Source organism: Labrus bergylta, chromosome 12 (assembly GCF_963930695.1).
Source record: "Labrus bergylta chromosome 12, fLabBer1.1, whole genome shotgun sequence".
NCBI classification, from domain to species: domain Eukaryota; kingdom Metazoa; phylum Chordata; class Actinopteri; order Labriformes; family Labridae; genus Labrus; species Labrus bergylta.
Window position 1 is genome coordinate 26,804,590 of NC_089206.1, and position 22,937 is coordinate 26,827,526.

The window sequence follows — 22,937 nt, forward strand, 5'->3', positions numbered from 1 at the left end:
TTTTTATCTCTATTTATTTCCCTATTTTTGCAAGCTGCTGTAAAAATGTATTTCCCTGTGGTGTTTCAACAAAGTTTACCTTATTTATCTTATCTTTTGTTTAATTTTTCCCCTCTATTTCTATTGCCCCTGTTTTGCTTTGTAAAACCACTGACTTTCCAGAGATGGCTATTTACAGCTTCTTATTTCTGATCTGACAAGGACAAGGATTTATACTTGGTTTGCATGTGTTGATGTGTGTTTGCATGACAATGTCTGTTAAGAGGAGGTCATGCACATGGGCTTATAATATGTTTCTCCTGACACTGCTCTGCTCTCTGCGGACCCTTCATAAATATTCCCTCCTCTGGGTTTTACCTTTTCTCTGTTATCGAAACATCTCTTATTCTCTCATGCGTGTGTAGAGATGCAGAGGGGAATGTGCGTGCTTGGAACTAATGAGCATGCAGTGTCCAGGTGTGTGTGATTTCATGCATAAAAAAACATATAGGCCTAGTGGTCATATCAGTGTGTTGTTGCATATGGCCATATTGCAGCCCTGACATGGCATCTGGATTGTATTATTATCTGTCCACATCCAATATGCTCAGGTGACTGAGCTGATATGCATGTGTGTCTGCACAATGTTACTCACTACTTTTGCTTTTCATTTATGTAATGTAAGAAATTTCCAGCTGCTGCTTATGTGTGCATGACTGTGCAGCCATGATAGCGATATGTATTTTCCAAGAAAGTTGTATGTGGAGTAACTTTAACCTTTGTTGGATAAAATTTACAAGAAAATGAGAATATGCATATCAGCCAATATTAAAGGCACATCGAATAATCTCAATGCAGAAGAACCACGGACCAAAATTAAAACAAACTTTTTTTCTCTCCCTCAACTGTTAAATAGAAAAAACGTTATACTCCAAACCTAAGTTTGTGATGCTCTTGATTTATATATTTGAAATTTTAAGTCTTGAAATAGCTTGTAAGTATGTAATTTTTACATTTTTACTTCAAGTCAACTGATCGGGCCTAAAAATGTTATTCATGTGTATTTTTGCATCTCAGCCTCTTTCTCTTAGAAGATACATACACAAACCTTTAGCCCTTGAAAATGCAGTTTTAATATGTGTATTTGCTAAAGTTGTAACTAACCTCCATCTGCGTCAGTGACGTCAGCCTCGGCCTGTTCAGGTACAGCTGCTCCTCCAGAGCATCAGACGGAAAGAAGAGTCCGCCTGGTAACGCTGCAGAGAAGCTGACATTCAGGATCCCTCCTGGTGCTGCGTCCAGGTCCGGCTGGATGTTAAAGATGAAAACATCCTCCACAGGCACAGAGAGAACGGCCGACACGCCCTCCAAGAAGTTACCAAGCAGTGGTGACAGGAAGTGCTCCTGAGACATGTTCTGGAGACGGACGGTGACACTGCTGCCCAGCATGTCCTCGGTGATGATGAGGACGCGGAGAACACATTGGGCTGAAATGCTGTGGACGCCGTCTGAAAAGTAAAAGAGGAGAGTAGAGAATAAAGGTTAGGTGAATGAATATTGTGTTCAATCATGGGGTCAGCAGAGGGTGGACAAAAGAGTTAGAGGAGAAGGAGATGAGAAAATGGAGAGAGGGCTGGAAGAGGACACAGAGTGATAGGTAGGCGTGAACAGGTGAATGAGTAAGAAGAGGGAGATAGATTAAGGGGGAGGCACAAGGGAGAAGAGTCAGGGGACGACAGGGATAAACAGCAAAGAGAGACGGAGGTAAAGGGACAGAGATAAATGAGTGGGACACAGAGAGGAGGAGAAAAGGTGGGGAGGTCACAACAATGTCATGAGATATGCAGCTAGGACAACTGTACCTACAGGACACTGTCTCCAATACGTTATCACACATTGTCAGACGCATTCAAATCAACACACATTGGCGCGTCCAGAGGGGTGGCCAGAGGTGGCATGGGCCCCCGTTGGAATCTGATTGACAACTTCAGTTGCCATCCCAAAATCGTAAACTATGATTGGCTATTGCCTTGTCAGAGGCCGGACTTATGTTGTTGTTACCTTTTCACTTAAATGTAGCACATTTCTGTCTTTGCAGTTACTTTGAACTGTAGAAAAATGAAATTTGAAACGTTGAGGACTTGAAATTGTTACTCAGGATACAAATCTTCTTTTCGAGTACTTAAGATTGAAGCCAAGGTGATTTCATTGTTGTTAATGTTAGTAAAACCTCTGTAAACCGAAATAGGTGTTTTTGATCACTGTGTAGGAGGACAGGTGGGAAATAGGTGCAGCTATGGTGAGAAAATATGATGTAATACATTCTAAGCACCAAGCAGTATGACAACAGGTCATCGAGTCCTCCTTGCCAAACAGTTTTCTCAAAATGAACAGGTTAGTGGTGCTGTCAGTCAAACAAACTTGACCACACCCACATATTCCTGAGAAGAGGTCTCAATCACTAACACCTGTGTGGGTGTACCAAGGCTTTAAAGTAGATATGATAAGTGGAAACAGAACATTTCATCTGTGCGTGTCACAATCGGAGTATCTAACTTCTGTGTCGTGACTTATTTCCAGCTGAAATAGATAGAACCAATCACAAGATAGAAGGTGGGTCATAACCCGGGGATGAATTTGATTTTATCATATAAAAAATGTAAAAATGCCCCTGAGTGCAGGATGAGCCATCAGACATTTGAAACATTTCACAGTAAGAGAAAATATGTCTATTTTGAAGTAAAAATACTCAGATAATGCTTTTTTGAAATATATTAAGCAGACCATGGCAGATTAACTATCAGTTAATGGGGACTTTCTTTCTCAGTTTTGCTATTTTTGCACTGCCCTGCACCTATGTGATGTGCGTGTAACTACCTCTTTTTCTAAAATGAAAGATAGCATTTTTACAGTAAGCTTTTCCGACTAGAAAGGAATCTAAATACTGCCAGAAGCCGTCCTTGGGGAGCAGTAAGAAACACGAATGCACATATGCCTGTTTTCAATCAAGCTTGTAGTTAGAGCAGTCAGAGTAAGAGTGCTATATTTCAGTTTGTTATGCAAATGTGGGGCTAGTGAGACAACCTGTAGAGGTTAGACAGCTAAAGTAGAAAATACGAGCCAATTAGGGAAAAATAATGTATACAGTTTGTCAAGGACGCCAACAATTTTCTACTCATCTGTCCTTTATTTAAGTATAATATCTAAAAAGAAAATGAATGCTATGTTCTGTCACACATTCCTTAGCCATCATCTGTAAACAACCAGCTCTCTGATGGATCGCCATGTCATGCATCAGACATGCTTAATAAAACATTTATGGTTTTAAAAGGCATTTTGCATCAGTTTAAACAAAGATCACAAAGTCTATTTAATAGGCTAATATGATGTAGAAGGAAAAACCCACATTTTTTTTCTCTGAAACCTTTATGTGTTCATGAGCTAGGGAAGTTTGTTTCATCTTTTACATGACTGAACAAGCCACAGACAGAGAGAGAGAGAAGAAGAGTTATTACAAAGTGCTCTCGTGTAGAAAACATCATCCTCATCTCCCCTGTCTCCTCACAATTCAGCTTTGGTTACAGATTGAACAGGGGGCTTCTTTTCTTTCAACCCCATCGCTACAAAATGAGTTCATATAAAACACAGCGGGTCCCAGCTCACACAAACACAACAATATGTCTCAACAACAGACACAAGACATGATTCATCCACACTGCCTACAGACACAATCCGCTGCTTGGCTTTATTGTATATCGTAAAGCTATTTGTTGCAATAGGCGGGCTTAATAAGCTATAAAAGAATACAAATGCACATGACCACACCGGCATGAGGAAACAATTTTCTGCAATAGCGACAGATAGAGAAGGTGAAGCAGGGTGAACAATGAGACAGAGGGAATGAGGGGTCTGGATGCAAAAAGGGCATGGCGAGTGGAGGAATTAAAGAGAGAAAAACGGTAAAGATAGACTGATGCCTTGGAGCAATGGATGGAGGGTGATAGGTGGAAGAGACGAGGGAAGGATGTTGACACAGGGAAGCACGGAGAGGCGACGGAGGGCAAAGGAGGTTTATTAAAAACTGGGAAAAGCGAAGGAGGTGATGGAGAAGGACATGATTGAAGAAATGAGATGGAAGCTAGTAGATATTAACTAAAAAATTATTAAAAGGAGAGAACAAAAGCACTGTAAATAGAGTATTTCATAACCTACTGGTCAATAATAATTTACTCTCTCAGATAGATAATTGATCTTTCACTTCTGTTTGTTGACTTAATGAACATATATGGAAGGAAGGAAGTAAAAAGGAATCATTCTTAAGATGGATAGAGGTAGAAAAAGACCCAACAAGAGGATGTAGGAAACACAAAGACAAACACAGAGGGATGCCTGAGTAAATGGAGAAGGAGATGAAGAGAGAGAGAGGGGATGGGTGGAGGAGTGGGGGTTGGGTCGGGTGGCAGCTGGTTTGATTACCGGATTATGAGGAGCCTCACTCCCCACTGACCTCTCACACACAGGCACACAAGCACACACACACACACACACACACACACAAAATCCAGGACCTTTCGTAATAAATGAACAGCCAGAGGAAGGAGAAGAGGAGGGGAAAAACTCCCACTGAAAATCACCATGGAGAATTTAGTCATTAGGAAAACTGACGAGACAGACGGATAGAAAGATATATGAATGGATGTATGGAAATATGGAGGGGTGGATAAATGGATGGATGGATGGATGGATTTAAAAGTAACACACATACTAAGTTGTAGTAATTAAATGTCACCTCGTGTTCAGAGGCTAAAAGCTAGCTTTGTTATCAGCCTTCTGGATTATGATGCAAAGACGCAGTAATTGACGCTGATCTGCCATTGTCATTGAAATGAAACCAGGATCTATGAAAAGATCCAGGATTAACTCCTGGAGCGCTCCCCAATCTCACACAGAGTCAGACACACAAACACTCACACTTACACACACACGCCAACATCCATCACCAGTTGTCATATTCATCCCCATGCTGTACTCCCTGTGTGGACCGCTAGTGACACGATGCAACCCCTACCTCCCAAACTCAAACCCTTCAAAGTGAAACATTAAGAGTTAGATGATATGGTCAATACCAGTCCTATTTCTGTTCTCTAATGAAGTTAAGCCAGGTTGTGATTAGCTTAGTTTAGCATTAAGACGAGAAAAGGAGAGAAACAGCTATAGTCTAAATCAAATTTTGAAAAACATGGGGGTGGGGCGAAGGTTTTGAAGTGTGATTGATCCTGACGTTTGCACAAATCCACTTTTGTACATGTTTGTGTGAGCTCTAGGAGGGGTGAGGGGCAGAAAAAGTAAAACGTGTGAAATATATGGTATTATTTTTTTCTTTGTACATGTCTAAATAAAAAATTGATCACAAAAAAAAAGGAAAATTCTACTGACTCTACCTTTAAGTTATGAATCTTCATATCAACCATCATTCAATCAGGGAGGACCAGGCTATTAATGTCCCACTTTTCAATATCGGATGCCTTAAAACTACTAAAGTACAAAAGTATAAACATACACACACACATATATGCAGTGCACATTCACTGAACAGTATGTAAGCATCTTTTATTTTAGCATTCTGGTCCTCTTAAGGGAAATGTGTTTGTGCTTTTTCTCAACGCATGCAATGATAAAAGACATATAGGGGCCTTAAAAAGGACATGGAGTTTATGTGCACCCACTCACACACACTTGGACATAGACAACATATGATTTTAATTAAACAACAATCAAAATGAGAACAATTTTTCGCCACTCAATGTGTGCTCTGTGGCACTTTCATTGAATCTCTATTGATCACAAAGGCAGATATGCACTTATTTTGTTTCCTTAGATTTCATTTTATTTGAACAGACTGACTCCTCACTTTATTTCTAGAAGATTGTGTTGTCTTTATCACTCTGCCTTCAAACAATCCATGCGCATTCAGGTTGTTGTTTTTCAACATTTTTTTGAGCACAACTTCCACGTTAGCTCTTTGCAGAATATGTACATAATTGTTTTCTGATAAAAAAAAAAAATAGAAAATGTTCACTGCCACACTGAGAATCTTCCCTCTGAGTCACAGGCTTTCAGGAACCCCCTTTATTGGCCCACAGGGAACAGCAGTGACGTTCAAACAGGAACATTTGACAACCCAACATGTATCAGACTAAAAATGAAAATTGTTCCCTAAAATATCAGCGCCTGTTTGCCGTGGCAGATTGTAAATCGACTATTATTTCATCAGCGTTCAGAGGCGTTTATGCCCCAAGCAGCCATTGAGTTCTGACAGTAAAGCTGTCACATATAAAAATGCACAGTAAAATGTCTTCATTTGGCTTCCCTTTGTGGCTACAATGGAGCTAATTTGGCCAACCTGCATCAGCACGGGACTCCTCACCCATCCACATATGAAGCCATTTAGAGGCTTGAAATAAAAGAGAAAAACAACTCACACATAATTGCCATTTAAGCAGCAAGGACAGCCTGACTCTGTCCACTCTGTGCCAGTTTAAGTTACTGACCAAAACACCTCTTTCTCTGAGGTCAGCAACAAATTTTACAAGGTCACATGCCCAGACGTTCCAATTACAGTCTGGTGAAAGCACAGACTCACATCCAGGAAAAAATGTAGGACCAGCAGAAAGCCTTATTATTCTGTTTCCTGCTGTGTTGAAAAACATTTTTCTAGAAAAGCTGAACAATTAAAGGTCATTTAAAGTGGAAAAATTAAAGGACCTTCATGCAGGGATTCATTACTTTACTCTAAGTTTAACCTGAACACACAAGTTAAACCACTTTTGTTTTTTTTGCTGAACAATGATACCCAAGGAAATATAAAGGGATGGGCGCAAGAAGTTGAACAAATAATGAAGTGTTGTCACATGCTGGTCGGCACCAGAATAGTCAGTTAAACTAATTGTTAATATTTTGTAAACGTGGGCCCGCATAGGTCCATAATGACAATTAAATATTGTTTCTAAACTGCAACACAGCCACCCACTATCAGGTTGGCTGTATACTTCCAGTAAATAGGCCTGCTTTCCCTGCTCTACTCTAAGCCAGCACAGTCAACTGATGCCATATTGTTGGAGCAGCGCATGTAAACTGGCATGTAACCACTCGATCAGAGGGTCTTTACATTTAACACATAAAGCTCAAATGACCGAAGGCTGGTGTTTCTATCACTGCTTACGTTAGCCACACTCTGCAAAGCAAACCAATCAGTCAACCTTTACCTGCAGAGTAAAGCAGGTTGCAAAGGGCCGACCTTTTCAGAACACATTCAAAATAGCCATTCATTGTGTTATGGTAGAATGTGAAGAACTGTTTCAAATAGCAACTACATGGGCTACATGCCATATGGCAGCAAAAGGTACCTTTCAGCCAATGCATGAGTCGTAGGGGAAGGAGATTGAGGCCTGTGTGCAACCTGGGGTGAGAAAAAGTTCCAGATAGATTCCCTCCTGTTGCAAAATACTACGTGTCTGCAGACCAAAGAAGTCAGACCAAACTATCAGCAGAACCAATATAAAAACATGACATACTGGAAGTATAATCCGTATGCCACAAAACGCTAACCATTGCTGAAAAAAAATCTAATTCTGTTTCAAGTACCATCAACAACAAATACACTACATGGAGAGAGTCCGGTGTGTAAAAGAACATAACATCATTTTTAACCTTACGTCTGGGACTCTGAGATGTCAATCTTTTTTTTTACACAATATATTACATTGTATGGCGGCTGTTTTTCATTTTGGAAGAAATTTCTTCACAACCTGATCTGAATCAGGGGTCTCTCTTTGGAATATTAGACATGAAGGAACTTATAGAATTACTTTAAGACCAGGTTTGAGGGTAGTAAAGGTGATCTTGTCCATCACTTCACAATAAGCCAGGAAGTCATAACTAATGCATCGCCCTTTCTCTTTGCCTCTTTACTTTACCGTGCATGCAAACAATAAAACATTAATAACATCCAAGCTCAAATCCCCACAAATGGAAGGTTATTTTGGCTTCTTTAGCACCACGGGAAAACAAAGCATTTTGTAAATAACAACTCTGAGACGCTTCTGCAAGCTTTCAGAGCTTCTCTCGGCTTCTAGCCAACATTTTGCCCTTCGTGTGTCCGCACTTCAAAGAGGGAGGAGAGCTTTTGGGCTGGCGTGTGTAAAGCCTCTGAAAATGAACACACTGATCTAGAATCATCAGTGAGCATAGACTTCAGTACAGCCTGAGCGAGAGAGTCGGAGCACCGATCGGAGGCCAGCCTAAGATGCTTTGCGGGTTTACAGTCCCCAGCGTTTCAAAGGGTTGAGGGAGTTCAGTGCTATCTCTCTGCGCCAGGTAGCCTGACTAATAGCACACTAACAGCTTCTTGAATGTCAGAGCATCCCGAGCTGGCTTCCTGGAAATCCAGACGGAAACAGTCTGCAAAGTAGCGTACAATAGAAGCCCACAGCTGGAGATGAAAACAGGCCCAGAAACACTTTTAAAAGCTGTAATACAAGACCGGAGAATGGGTCACAAGGCAACGATCTGCCATTTTCCTGTTGAGGCAGAAAGCTGGACCGTCAACGAGTAACGCATGCAGAGACGAGATACTGCTCGAATGGTTTGAAAAGAAAATATTGTCATTTCAAAATCATATATTGGAAAGCTCTTCACAGTAAAAAAAGTGTTTAAAAAGATGGTTCTTGTCTTTCTCAGGGACTCATCAGCTACAGAGTCACAGGATGCATCCTAATTTGTAGGTTCTGGGTATAGAAAGTTCACGAGTTGTACATAAACTATTAAAAAAGCTTTAAAATGTATTGATGTGCTGTTTACGTAGCCTTATGTCTCACAGTGAGGGGAAAAAATGGTCTTCATTCAGGTGGAAAATATGGAATTAAAGTGGCGGTGAGACAGCGTTTTCAAAATACTGAAGTCCAAAATCATTGGAACATTTTAAGCTTCATTGGCTGCAGCCCTCTACAGTTTGATTGACTTGCAATTATTGTCTAATTTTTTGGTTATGATCTGACTGAAACTGTTGGAATCTCTTGGTGCTAAAAGGAGCTTGGTAAAAAGCCCCAAAACTGGTACACATTTGCCAATTACTAAAATCCTAAAACACATAATTTGCTGTGTGATTCGAGTTGAAGATAGCCCATTGTACTGACTAGAATATGTGTTTCAGGTGCAGACTGATCTGAGGGAGTCATTGAGTTCAATGCTTCATTTATTTTGAGATCAGACTTGAAGTGTCAGAGGAGAAAGCAGCTTTCTGTAAAAGCAAAAAGTGTTTCCTTTATTCAACTCCTCCACTGTTACTGTGTGAGGAAACTTTGAATGTCTACTAAGAAGTATGAAGTTTATATTTTACCTACAGGCATTTATGTCTATTTGGTGTTGTTTTATTATTTATCAATGGTCAAACATTCTCAACAAATATCCATTTTCTTTTATAACTTTGACCTCTGGAGCCCCCTGTGGCTCTCTGCTGATCTTGTCCTGTACATGTTTTTTTAGTTAGTTTTTTAGTCTCATCCTGCATTCTTTTAGCTGTCAAATGTTTCACTTACTGTGAATCTTAGCTGTGAAAAACATCTTAAAATTACATTTTTTAGTAGCATGTATAGCTTTCTCTGGCACCTACAGCAGGTCCAGACATCAATAAAAACAATAAAGAGTGACAGTCTTGTTTGTATTTGTAGGTCATAAAGAGGTGTCAGTATTGAGTCCAGTCTGTTTCATAACCTGCTTAAAATTCCTTAACTCTGTGTAGAAGACATTGTAAAGGCTTACACTGCCAGGGTTTGCGGTTCAAATCCCTACATGGATCAGTCATTCACACTTGATATACAAACACAGCCATGGTTACGGTCTGACTGAAGCTGTCTGCTCTCTTGGTACTAAAAGGAGCTGGCTTTAAGAGGGAAAAAAAAGCCCAAAAGGGGAGATATACTACAACAAGCATGCAAAAACAGTCAAATTGGATTTGAAAGTGAACAAAAGCTTTGTGCTGGTGCTGTGAAACACACTAAAACTCAGTCATGGTGCCTTTAGCCTATTAGCTCATAGGCCATGTACCCATGATCACATGGGTTTAAATCCCATTTCACACTCTGTTGTCACGTCCCTTTTGTTTGGCCTCTTCCTGTTACTCCTCTGTGTTCACTGCCCCTGAAAAGTCCTCATAAAATACATGAGCAGCTTGATCTTCAAAACACGACGTAAGAAAAGTGTGAAGTTTCAGGTTTTTTTTAGCTGAACGAAGTAACTGTAGGTCAGGGAGATAAACAGATACACTAACTGCTGAGCAAACGCTGTCCTTTTTTATATACGACCTTAACTGTTTGAAGTTGTTCACAGAGCAAACAAAAGACCGTCTGATGCACACTCATTTAAAAGTCAAGTTGCAATCTTCCCAAAGGGAGAAACCGCAAGTAGAACAACTGTGTCTCTAACAAACAAATATGTACAAATTAGTATATAAATAACTATCAGCAGAGGGGCAGGAAAAACATTAATGCCTGTAAAATAACACAAGCGTTAACAATATTGTGAGCACATAATTACAAATGCACACACACACACACACACACACACACACACACACACACACACACACACAGTCCAGGCGCTGGCTTGACAGCTGATTCTGCGCTCTGTTTGTTTTTTAAAGCCTTTTTACCCCTGAGGTCTGGGCACTCATTATACTTAGAAAAAAAGTAGATCAGAGTAAAAAAACAACACACACACACACACACACACACACACACACACACACACACACACACACACACACACACACACACACACTCACACACACACACTCACAGCCACAGCACTATAATGGTTTAAACCACCCTTTTTACAGCAGAAGCACTAATCCTTTACACTAAACCAGGGACACTTAACTTTCCACAAATGCCGAACACAAAAAGCCACCTCGCATGTAAGAATCTCACTCCCAGCCCATATCACATTTACACACACCCTCATGTCTATTGTACTTATAAACAAATCCTCGGCGTAACACAAATCCACACTATGACCTCTGTGACATGGAGACGTGATATCTGTTAGCAGCTGTTTTGTAGCAGCGGCAGAAGCAATCATCCTCCGTCCTGCATCTGTCTTCTGTTTGCTGCAGCTTGAACGCACACACCACAGAGAGATGTGTCATTTCTGCTCATTTTCCATGCAAAAGAAACATTTTTGTCCACAGGTGCTTCAAACATGGCTCGACCTCATCTGCAGTGAAACATTGTTGTTTTTAAATTAAATATTTGGTATTTTGGGGCATAGAAATGTGGGTTGAACACTTTCTCGCTCTCTCTCTCTCGTTTGTAAATCAGTGCAGTAACGCCAGCACCTGAGGCAGAGCTCGTCTGTAGCAGCTTTCATCACTCTTACAACTGCCAGGACCTTCTGTTGCCCGAAAACATCACAAATTAATTTTTTTTCCAAACAATTGCTCCTGTGGGGCGGTGTAATAGTGCAGCAGTAATGGACAGCTCAGGACAGCATGTCCTGCAGAAAGGACTCTTTTGATGATAACTTGTGTACACCACTCAAACACACCTTCACAATAAAGACAAATGATTATTATGATCAGCTGTCACAACTTGGAAGGATGAAAACAACAGCATGTAGATCTCATAGATGTGAATCTTTGCTTCCTGGGATTGTCCATGGACACTAAAATTGTCGTCAATGCAAATTAAGTGCGTCTAAGGATTTTCCGTTTGTCGCAATCTCTGAACCGATCTGTTACTGTCTGATGAGGATCAGGTCTCTGGGTTACGGCTCTTTTTGGGAGGGGGGATTCTGGTGTATTCAGCGGAAGATCTGATAACAGAAAATTTCTAGATAAGCAACACTGTGGTCATTGTTTAGCTCAGACAAGCAATTACAAGCCCAAGAATGAAATTGGAGCTGAAAGGGGACAGTTAGGACAGGATTTGTTGCCTCATTCATATACATACATCTGTTTAGAAAGATTCTTCAAGAAAGGAGTATTCATTTAATTTAAAAACTGATGTGTGCTAGGATTGCATTTTGGCTCATAAGTTTTCCTCTTTTGTGCGCCACACGTGCAACAAAAGCCTGCTCAAAGGTGACAAGTTACAACAACTCAGACTGAAAAACAGAGCTTTAATAAAAAAAAAACCTGCATCTGACACCAACATTTTGTCCTAGCTATACAATTCTGCTTTCATCTGCAGAAATTTGATAGATATTAGGTTAGGTTGAAGACAGCTTCAAACACAAGTGTCAGAGATAGGCACAACTGATCCTCTACCCTCCATTGTTTGAAGTTTTTTGTGCCATTTTTTAAATTATTCTTTTATATTAGAGCTGCCTTCTCGAAGAAACGGCCACATAAGCAAATGATAACCTCAGCCATGTCACACCACAAATAGCAAACGCAAAAAAAACAACCTGAAAGAACAAAAGGAGAGCAATCATTTGGGGAGTTTCTGTAAAAACAGTGAACACCAGGGTTCTTTTATCGTCCTTTATATATTTCATTATGTATTTTGAACACTTTTTATGACTTATCAAACATTGCAGTGAGTAAAGTGGACCCTTATAACGAACAGACTAAAACGTCTTCTTGGTGCGTCCAGTTTTCCATCCACAGTTACCAAATACAGCAGCAGATATCCAAAGCAGACACAGAAGAGCATGTAGTAAGATGTTGTGAGATGTTATCAGAGTAGAAGCTTCAGGACACTTTTGATTTCACCTAACAGGTCTTTAAAGTTTTGACCCTTGAGAAAGAAAAGAAAGTGTAAAAGTACCCAAGGACAGTCAGACTAGATCCAAATAGAGGGTAATTAAACTTGACCCAAATTGAGGGTGAGCAAGCCCAAAGAGAGAGAGAGAGAGAAAGAACATGACTTGGTAACCAATTAACAGCAGGAGCAGTTGAAAAGAATCAAAAGGCAGGTAATTATTTTCGCGCTTCACACTTCACAGGCTCATTAGAAGAGCTGCTGCTGTGATTATGATGCATCACGTGATCAGAGCTCAATGTGAGTCTAGATTTACAGCAAATATGTGCATTATTAGTTCAGATTATAAACAACGCTCTTTGATATTGCAATAATTATGCTGTTTATGAGTTCAAATACCTTGAACTCTGGTCATGTGACATTTCCCAATCGTACAGCTGTTGAGGATTATGGAAATGAAAAAGTTACCAGTTGTGTAACTCAAAACTGAGCGTTTCTCCACCTCATTTTAAGGGGTACACTAACTATGAATACTAATAGCTTGTATTCAGAAAAGTGGAATTTTGAGGATGGAGCCATGGACTTTCTAAGGTTAATAAAACCAGATTGACCTGGAACCTGAATTCTTTGTATTCTGATTAATTTCAGCCTTGAAAGCAGATCCAGCAGACTCGAATAAACCGGACAAATCCAGCCTGGTGTGTCACTGTTAAACCACTGTCCAGCTTCTCTCTGCAGCAAAGTTTTCTGTTTACAGTAATCATGTTAATGTTGTATAGCTAATGTGGTAATGTTTTATTGATGATACAAAGCTGAACATGACGTGTAAGTTCCATTCTGTTGATGATCTTTCCTCACTGTGCATCTCGGCTCCTAATCTGGTGTGTTGAATTTTGACTGACCCCTTTTTAATTTCTTCAACAAAAGTCCTCCCTGATAGTGAAATATATTTTTAGAGACACTTTTTTTTTTTGCTTGATTAAAATTTGAAAAACACTCAACAAAATGTAACCGACAAATGCCAGCCGTCCTCAGTAAATGAGCAGACAATGAGAAAAATAATCATACAACAAACTGCACATAAGAAAGGGAAAAGATACAAACATTTCATCTATTTTTCTGACATTAGATAAATCGCCTCGTCTTTATTCCAAACAGTCATTAATATATTGCAGCAAATGTTGAAGTTGGTTTAAATGAAACTTTTTCTGCTGCTAAGATTTGAACTTAAACTTTTCTGGGTTTCATTCATTATGCAGATTGGATCTGTTATTACCGTATTCAGCCTGCATAATACAACTCATTGAAATGTACAGCAAGTGTCTGACTTTCACTGCAGACTGCAGGGGAGCAGTGTGGAGAACAAGTCAGAGTTGTGTTACATTTAATTATGAATAAAACTCATGGGTCACTTTAGCTGTATGCAAAGTCTATAAGTTGAACAGCATATTAAAAAAAAAAAAACTTGAAGGTAGGAGAAACCGTCCATCACCACAAAGGCTGATATAAAAACAGAATCCAGGTTAACAGTATCTCACATATTTGATGAGTTTAATAAGCAGAGGCGAAGAAAAAAAGTTTTATGTAAAAACTGAGATTCTTATCTTTTTTTTTTTTTTAATGATTTATTGTTGGGCTTTCTGTGCCTATAATGGAGAGATAGGACAGTGGATAGAGCCAGAAATCAGGAAGAGAGAGAGAGTGGGGAATGACATGTGGGAAAGGAGCCATAGGCCGGATTTGAACCTGGGCCGCCCGCTTGGAAGACTATAGCCTCCATACATTGCATGCACACTAACCACTGCCCCACCAGCACCCCATCTTCTAAAATTTGAAATAGATTCATAACTTCCAAAAATCTCTTCTTTTTTTGGGGGGGGGGGGCTAATCAGTCACTCCCTGCTAAGTGCTAAGGCTAGCTCGTTAACTCAGTAGAATTCCAAATGGAGCAGTAAGACATTCAGCCAGTCTCACAGATGACTGGAGTAGATCCTGAAGGATGTAATTCAAAAATAGACTTGAATCCATGAATCCATGAATCCAAGAATTGAAATCAAATCGAATCATGAGACACCCAAAGATTCCCAGGTCATTAATAATGAACTGTTATTTGTCGGTGTACACATTTTTCATGTCTACTCAGAAAGAAAAAGAAATGTGAGGAGCAGATTTCAGTAGCAGAGGCTTCTCAGACAACCAGCAAACCCCTCAGCAGGGAACATGCATTTGTTATCCTCCCAGCTCGCTGAAAACGTCTGTCACAAGTCACTCATGGCAGCCCACCATGCCTGATTCTCCACTGTCATGGTGATCCCCTGTGCATAATGTTGCCTTAGTTATCACTTTTTCCCAGCACTCGTCCTGTCACTCAAACGCCAGAGTTAACCGAGAAAGAGAAAATGTCAAATGAGTTGTATTTGTGCAGGGCAGATCCCAGGTGAGATACTTGGCATTTGAAGTAAAGAGCAATGAGTGTAATATAACAAATCTAGGATGAATGGAAGACACCTTATCAGCACTGTCTGAGTCTCAAATAAATATACATACTTATTTCTTTGAGCCTTTACCTACAAAAAAAAGCAGAAACCATATACTTAAACTGTGTGGATAGCAAACTTTCCTTTCAACACATGCTTTAAAATGTCAAGCACTGAACCTAGTGATGCTGTAATAGTGCTAGTCATGGCCCTTCAACCCATCTACCATCTATCTCAGGCCTTTAGTAACCTTACAAAATCCACTGCACAACATCAGAGTCATGTCCATACACAGAAAGCTTAAAAACACACTGAATCTCCCTCTAGACAAAATAATTCCATCTCTTACCAACTCCTTGATGTCGGCTATTACAGCAGATCTACCTGCTTAAATACAGTTGTAAGTATGCAGCTATCAAAGCATGGTGATATACTGGACAGTCTTAAAACCTCTCGAGGTAAAAGGTTAGATCCTAGAGCCGGTGTCACGGTTATGGGCCACTAAAGATCCAGTGAAAAAAGCTTCTAGAGAGAGTCACTGTGACAAGCCCCTCGACCTTCTCTGCTTAATATGAAGCATTTAGCTTCTGATGGTAGGTAGATGCATCTTGCTCCTGGCAGGCCGAAGATGTCGGAGAGTACCGCTAATGGAAGCTAATGGTCTGCTAAAAGTTCCTCTATAGTGTGGCTGCTGACTCCTGGTTGGCCTGTATGTTCTATAGATGTAGGTCATGGTTGTTGCTATGTGAGTGGAGAATGCTGTGTGATCATGATTCTGTGGGTAAGGGGCAGGTTAGTGCACTCTTTGGTGCGATGTCTCACTTTTTTCTCTGTAAATATCTGGTGTCTTATATGTGTAATTAGCTAAAGGTGTAGCAAAACACACCTAGATACTGCATTGGATGCTCCTAGCAAATATGAGCTGTGCCACACAGAGAGAAATGTTTTAAGAAAAAGGTGATGCAAGAAATAAAATCCAGTTCATAGTGACAGAGCACAGACAACATCAATTGATGGTTCTCTTTTGAAATTGCATTCTGTAATCGGTTTCTATTTGTCACTTCCATCTGCTCGCAAACAACAGAAAAACTCCAAACAGCAGCTGCTCTGTGGTGATATTACAAACAGAGTAAAGAGCTTTAAACTAAGGTTAATGAGCATTCAGACAGAAAAAGTTGGTCTTAAACGACAGAAGAGGGTGCAGGCAATAAGCCAAAGACATAAGCAACAAAGGAAAACTGTGGAATCTTTACAATCATTAGTCAAGTCAAACTGGGGGGTTGAAGCTAAGCTATGCACGGTGTTTTTCACCTTTGTTAGTTTATAGAAAACACGGTAAAGCAGACTTTTCCAACCTTGGGGTTGCATTGAATTCAATCAGTGTCGCCTGATATTTGTATTTATTGATCAATAATAATAAATAGTAGATTCAAATCTATTGAACACAGGCTACTGTGGGCTATAGCCAATGCCAAAACAAGAAACTTGAGGAGTCTCTGTCCATCTGTCATCCTTGATGCAGTGTTGTCATTCCAGCCTTTCTTCCTCTGTCCACAAAAATAAACATGAAGCCAAAATGTAGTCTAAGATTAATGTTTTCTTGCAACCCAGTAGAAAAGCTATTACATGATTGAAAAAAAAATAATTTGACCAAAAAGATCAAGATAAAGATAAAGACAAGGGATATAAACAGAATTCACTGTGTTGTGTTTGTCCATATACTCTTTCTCTTTTGTAGACAAAGTAAATTAAAATAAGTCTTTAATATTCATTCCTGCAGGATCTCTATTCATTTACGTGTGTAAAATGGAAGAAACCATCGTGTAGAGAATGAGCAGAGAGAGGTAGAGTTCAAACAGTGTGCTCACTTAATCTATAAATAGCTGTTGTGTCACAGCAGTTTATATGTGGTAGTATCATTTTATCAGTAGCTGCAGAGAAAGTATCAAACATGAGTGAATTTTTGAAACTGTTCATTTAAACCTACTTAAAGGAAAGTTAGCAATCTTGTTGGCCTTTAGGGAAATGCATGTTTTTAATATTGTTTTTTTCATTTTCATCACAGTAAACGATGTGCAGCCTGAAGAGTTCTTACAGAAGTGTACTGACCTGGAAAATATGTGAATTAATTTGCAATATTAATTTGCAATATTAAAGCGATCTCTCCTCTACAACTCTATAAAGTTGTGCTAGATAATCTTTGACTATTCAAAACAATGCAGAGTACACACATGCAAACACACACACTCACAAACACACAACCACACACACACACATATTAACACACACACACAAACACATACACACACATACACACACACACACACACACACACACACATACACACACACACACACACACACACACACACACACACACACACACACACACACACACACACACACACACACACACACAAACACACAAACACACAAACACAACCATACACAGCTTTTCAAAGGGCTTTTATATAAAACCAATTTGTTTTGGTGGTGAAAGTAAGCCTGTGGGGCTTCCTGGAGGTCAAAGGGCAAACCATGTTTTCATCACAACATGACATTATGAACTAGTTCATGACATTTATGTTCTGTGCTGTACTGTATACTTATCTTTCTTCACTGGAGACATTACATGAATGGCATTTAATACAAAAACATGAGATAGATGAAAATACAAAGAAATACTACAACAACAGCGTGTCGAAAACAGAAGTGTAACACACACTGTACTGTCATATACATGCAGCATCAACATCAGTGCAATGACCTACATGTATCTACTGTAAAGTGTACTCATGACACTGACCTGTGTCACAGCCAGCAAACATATACTGTACATACAGCAGCCATTAAACACTGACCATGGTGGAAAATGACCACCTAAGTTTGCCAAATTTGGACAAAGTTTGTTTTGTATATTGAGGACATTCATTATTACTGTGTCTGCAATAAAGAATAAAAAGAACTAGTAGTTGTTCATAAAGCTGTACTGAATGCACCACTGTACCTTTAGAAATCTTGAACAGTCTTTCTAGCTCTGTTGCTACTTTTTTCACACTGGCTTTAAGTTTTACGTCATATAAAAGCTATGCTAACACTGACAAAGATACAAAATAGTATCACTAAATGTGCAGCTTTAGAGCCTTCATTGGGTTATAGTTTTAACATTTAACAAGCATATTTACTGTTTTGTTCAGTACAGGAGAGTACCTGCTCAAAACAAACTAAACAGAGAGTAGTAGATTAGCGGCTGTGGCTCAGTTGGTAGAGTCGGTCAGGGGTTTGATCCCCAGCTCCTGTAGCCACATGTCCAATGTGGGTCAGACACCTAACCCCAAGCTGTTCCCGCTTCCTCATGGCATATAAATGAATGTGCATGAATGGGATCAGTTACTTCTGATGGATAGTTTACAAAGCAGCCTCTGCATTCAGTGTGTGAATGTGTAGGTGTGACTTGCGGTATAAAAGTGCTTTGAGTAGTCAAAAGACTAGAAAGTCCTATAGCTCAAGTCCATTTACCATTTCAAAACCTGACCTCCAGATGAATTTTTGATGCGTTTTGTATCCACTGGATTATAATAAAAGCAACTCTGTACTCATGCTGCGTACTGCATATGTTTGTTTTCAGCCGATTAATGATTTTTTTCTCCCTGTACTGAACACTGAGTTCACTACATAAAAGAACAAAATCACATTTAGAAACACTGCCACACAGCAGGTAGGCCTTTTTTTTTTAGTTTGATGACTAGTTAAAAGTATTTTTCACTTTTGAAGGGGTCTGGCAATCTGCACTTCAATATCCAGTACCTGCTTTCAAAGCAACAGTGGTGGAGACGTAGGGAATCTGTGAGGTTGAGAGATGAGGCTGATGTTGTTTAGAACTTTTAATCAAAAGTTTAAAATCCCTTTTTTTTTGCAATAGTGATTTAGCCAGTGCCAAAGAAAACTCCTGTTTTAATTAGATATCTGCTAATCAAACACAAAATAGACTAGACCAACACCAAATGTGTTTTTGTAAACAACTTAACACTGCCAATGAGACTTTTCCACAGCAGACATCTGGACTTGTTTTAGTCGGAAAAGAACGGATGTTGTTAGTGACAATAATGGTGGCTCTATTCAAGTGCTTCAGTAAGCTCAGGACAGTTATCTTGATTGATCGCTTGACCCTTAAAGTGACACAGGCATTAACTAACTCATTCATTAATTGACTTGTTCTTTTTATTTGTGCTTACTCGTATGCTTTTCCTGCAGTCCCATGTCTAAATGTCTGCTGTTAAAAAGACAGATTGTTAGCAGTGAGTCTTTGTTTCACCTTCATCTATCCAGGGAAGTCCACTTAGGCACATGCTTCTTTTCCAGTCCAGCCCTGCTGCTACCCATATTCACTACTGGGAGCCAGCCAGTAAAACCACAGTCTGTGCTGCTGGCCACAGGAGCAGTTGGGGGTTGTTCTGCTAAAGGGCACCTTGAGCTAATGCTGTCCGGGGGGTGCCAAACTAAAACTATGTTTTTTTTTTCATTATTTGCCTCAACTAAATGTCTCTAAAGCCAGTGTCATGTGTGTAAGGGTAGCTGCTTAAACTGCTGGCAACACATGCATGGATGCAGATTTTTTTTTATCTCTTTATACCACAAATGTGGGATTTAAACGGAGAATCAATAGTTTGGAGCTAACTGGAGAATGATAGAAAAGAGAGGCGGAAGAGAGAAGAACAAAGAGAGAATATAAGAAAAGAAAGTACGAGAGACGAAGGAAGTAAGACAGCAAGACAAGCAGAAAAAGAGAGGAGTGTATTCCCTGCACACTCTGCCATGCACAGATATTATTCATTGAAAAGACATAAATACACTCTCAAGTGCACAGCTTTGAGCCACCTGAGAGTACACACACACACACACACACAAACACACACACACGCACACACACACACACACACACACACACACACACACACACGCACACGCACACGCACACGCACACACACACACACACACACACACGCATGTACGTAAGACAAGCCTACTATCTGCAAACACAAATCTTGCACATACACACAAATATTTCTCCACCAACAGAAAACACTGTTCAAAGTTACATGTACATAAATATCATGCACACACATGCCTGCAGAGCTGCACACACAAATACACAACACATTCAGGCACTTCAATACACATTAACACACACACACACACACACACACACACACACACACACACACACACACACACACATACACAAAGAGCGGAAATAAGGAGAGATGAAACCATAGAGCAGGAAGGAGGAGCAGAGTTGAAAAGAATATGGCATGGAAGGAAAACAGCCCGTGAGAGTTATGAGAGGATTACAGGGAAAGAAAGAGGGGGGGAGAGGAAAGAGAAAAGTGGAAGGAGAGAAAGATGGGAAATAAAACACAGGGTGAAGACTTTAGAGATGGATGGAAGAAGGAGAGCGGCACATAAAATGAGAAACAGTGGCCAAAGGAGAAATAAATGGAAAGAATGATGATGAAAAGGAAGACAGAGTATAGTGCAAAGAATACAAAAATGACTGAGAAGTATTCATCCGACCATTAAAGGGCGGGTGGGAAAAAAAGGAGAGGAAGAAAAGTGATGGGTGGAGGAGGGACGGGTAGTCACAGATAATACACAGCGCACAATGAAAGTGACAGCTTTGCTCCGAGCCTCACTCGGGCTCACTGTTGTTTCATTATAATCTCATAACTGTCAAATCCTGCAGTAATGGAGAGAGAGAGAGAGAGAGAGAGAGAGAGAGAGAGAGAGAGAGAGAGAGAGAGAGGGGAACTTTTACAGTGAGAGAAACAGTGTAAAAATTGGAAATGAATCCACACGCCTGGTTCAAGCAAGCTCAATGCACATTAGAAGAGGGAGATGGAGGCAAAGGTTGGCACACACGTTTATGCTTAGATACATCATTTGACACACACACACTAACACACATATGTAAGGTGTTCACTTGCTTGCTTCACTTGTTCATTTGCATATTTGTAGCTGCTTCCCTTCCACTCATTAGTGATTCATTTTTTGACTTCCTCACTTCCTCAGCTGTTCTCCTCATGTAATCACTCATGCAAGTTCTCGTTGAGTGATGTCCAGCGCAGTTTCGGCAGGTGGTTCGTCATGAGACTGGTTTTGCCCCGAGATTTCTGCCTCTTAAATGGAAGTTTTTTTTCTTGCCACTGTAGTTATGCTAAATGTGTTCATGGTGGATTAAATGTTGGGTCTTTGTAGATAATATAACAAAGAGTAAGGTCTTTTACTTGCTTTTTGTAAAGTGTCTTGAGATAACATTCACTTTCCTTCTCACTCACTTGTTAAATCGGTCATTTGATTGCCCCACATGCTTCTCGTTCACTTTGTTTTTTTTGAATACTCATTCTGTCACTAACTCAGTTGCTGATTCATTTAGTCACTATTTCAGGTGTTCAATTAACACAAAACCTTTTCTCACATATTCATAATAAGTCATATTTGTAGTCTCTTTATCAACCAATAACATCACTTCTTTAATCTCTGTCTTACTTACTCGCGCACTAAAACTCAGACTACTCGCTCAGTCTGTCTTCAATACTTTTCTCATGCACTTATTCAGACTCTCATTCACTCAATCCTTTGTTTATTGAGTACACTCACTCAGCCCTTTTCACATGAAATCTCTCACTCACTCATTCACTTACTAAATAATTCACTCACTCACAATCTCAGTTACTTGCCCCACTGATTTGTTCACAGTCTTTACCACCCCTACTCACTCAGTCAACTATCCAAAATAACACCAAAATGAATATGTAATAGGCGACATCGCCACCAGTGAGGCTGCTATAAAAGCAGTGTAAATAGGGTAGCAGGTCACACACAGTCCCAAGACAGCACTCCTCTATTAAATCTGTCTGACAAGATACAAACACAGCACTAACCCAGCTTTCAAAACAACAGCGCTGCTCTCATTTTATTCCTCTCTTTCAGTTTCAAGGGCTTTGATCATGAGAAGCAAAGCAGCCTGTAAGGCTTTAGGGAAGCCTCTATCTTAAAGCAAAAGCTTGAAAGACAAACAAATACAACAAATAATACACATCAGTGTACAAATTCCAGTTAAATTGCCTCATTTCAAAAAGTAAAGACACTTTAAAACTTTAACCATTGGATGGAAATAACACAGATGACTATATTCTTATGGAGATGAGAAAACCTCAAAACAGCTTCAAATATAAATTCTATAGAGCCAAGACACACTTTAAACTTTTATTCAGATGACATGTGAATTTACCTTGAAGATAAAACTCCCCTCTGTCCATTTCAAGAGGAAGTATATCCCAACTAGCAAATACTGACATTCTTTACTGAACTGCAAGTGACAGTTATTGGCTCTACTTGCATAGCACCCTTGTTCCCCTCCTAGATAGATGGCTTTTACTTGTACAAAATCACTATGGCAACTTAGCCAAGTTCATCTGTCAATCAAAGGTGTGTGATATTGTGAAATCAATCACCACCCTATTTCTCCGCTTGCAAAATTCTCATTGCCATGCCCAAACTGCCTGCAGTAGCAAAATGCTGACTTTAAGATGTGATGTGGAAAAACTACTAATATGGCTAATTATGGTCAGTTATCTCACATTGATGAAATGTCTTCCAAATGATATTACATCTTTTACACTTTATTCACATTTTCCCCCTTTTTGGTGTGTCATCTTTTCTTA

The 22,937-nt window shown here is 39.7% G+C and overlaps 1 protein-coding gene across 1 annotated transcript in view; it reads right to left on the minus strand.

Annotated features, from left to right (window-relative positions):
• The window catches only part of celsr3 (cadherin, EGF LAG seven-pass G-type receptor 3), a 103,033-nt gene that overhangs the window by 73,642 nt on the left and 6,454 nt on the right, over positions 1-22,937 (minus strand). Inside the window, exon 2 of the mRNA XM_065961384.1 lies at positions 1,144-1,487. Within this exon, the coding sequence (XP_065817456.1) occupies positions 1,144-1,487 (344 nt within the window). The remainder of the gene's footprint in view (positions 1-1,143; positions 1,488-22,937) is intronic.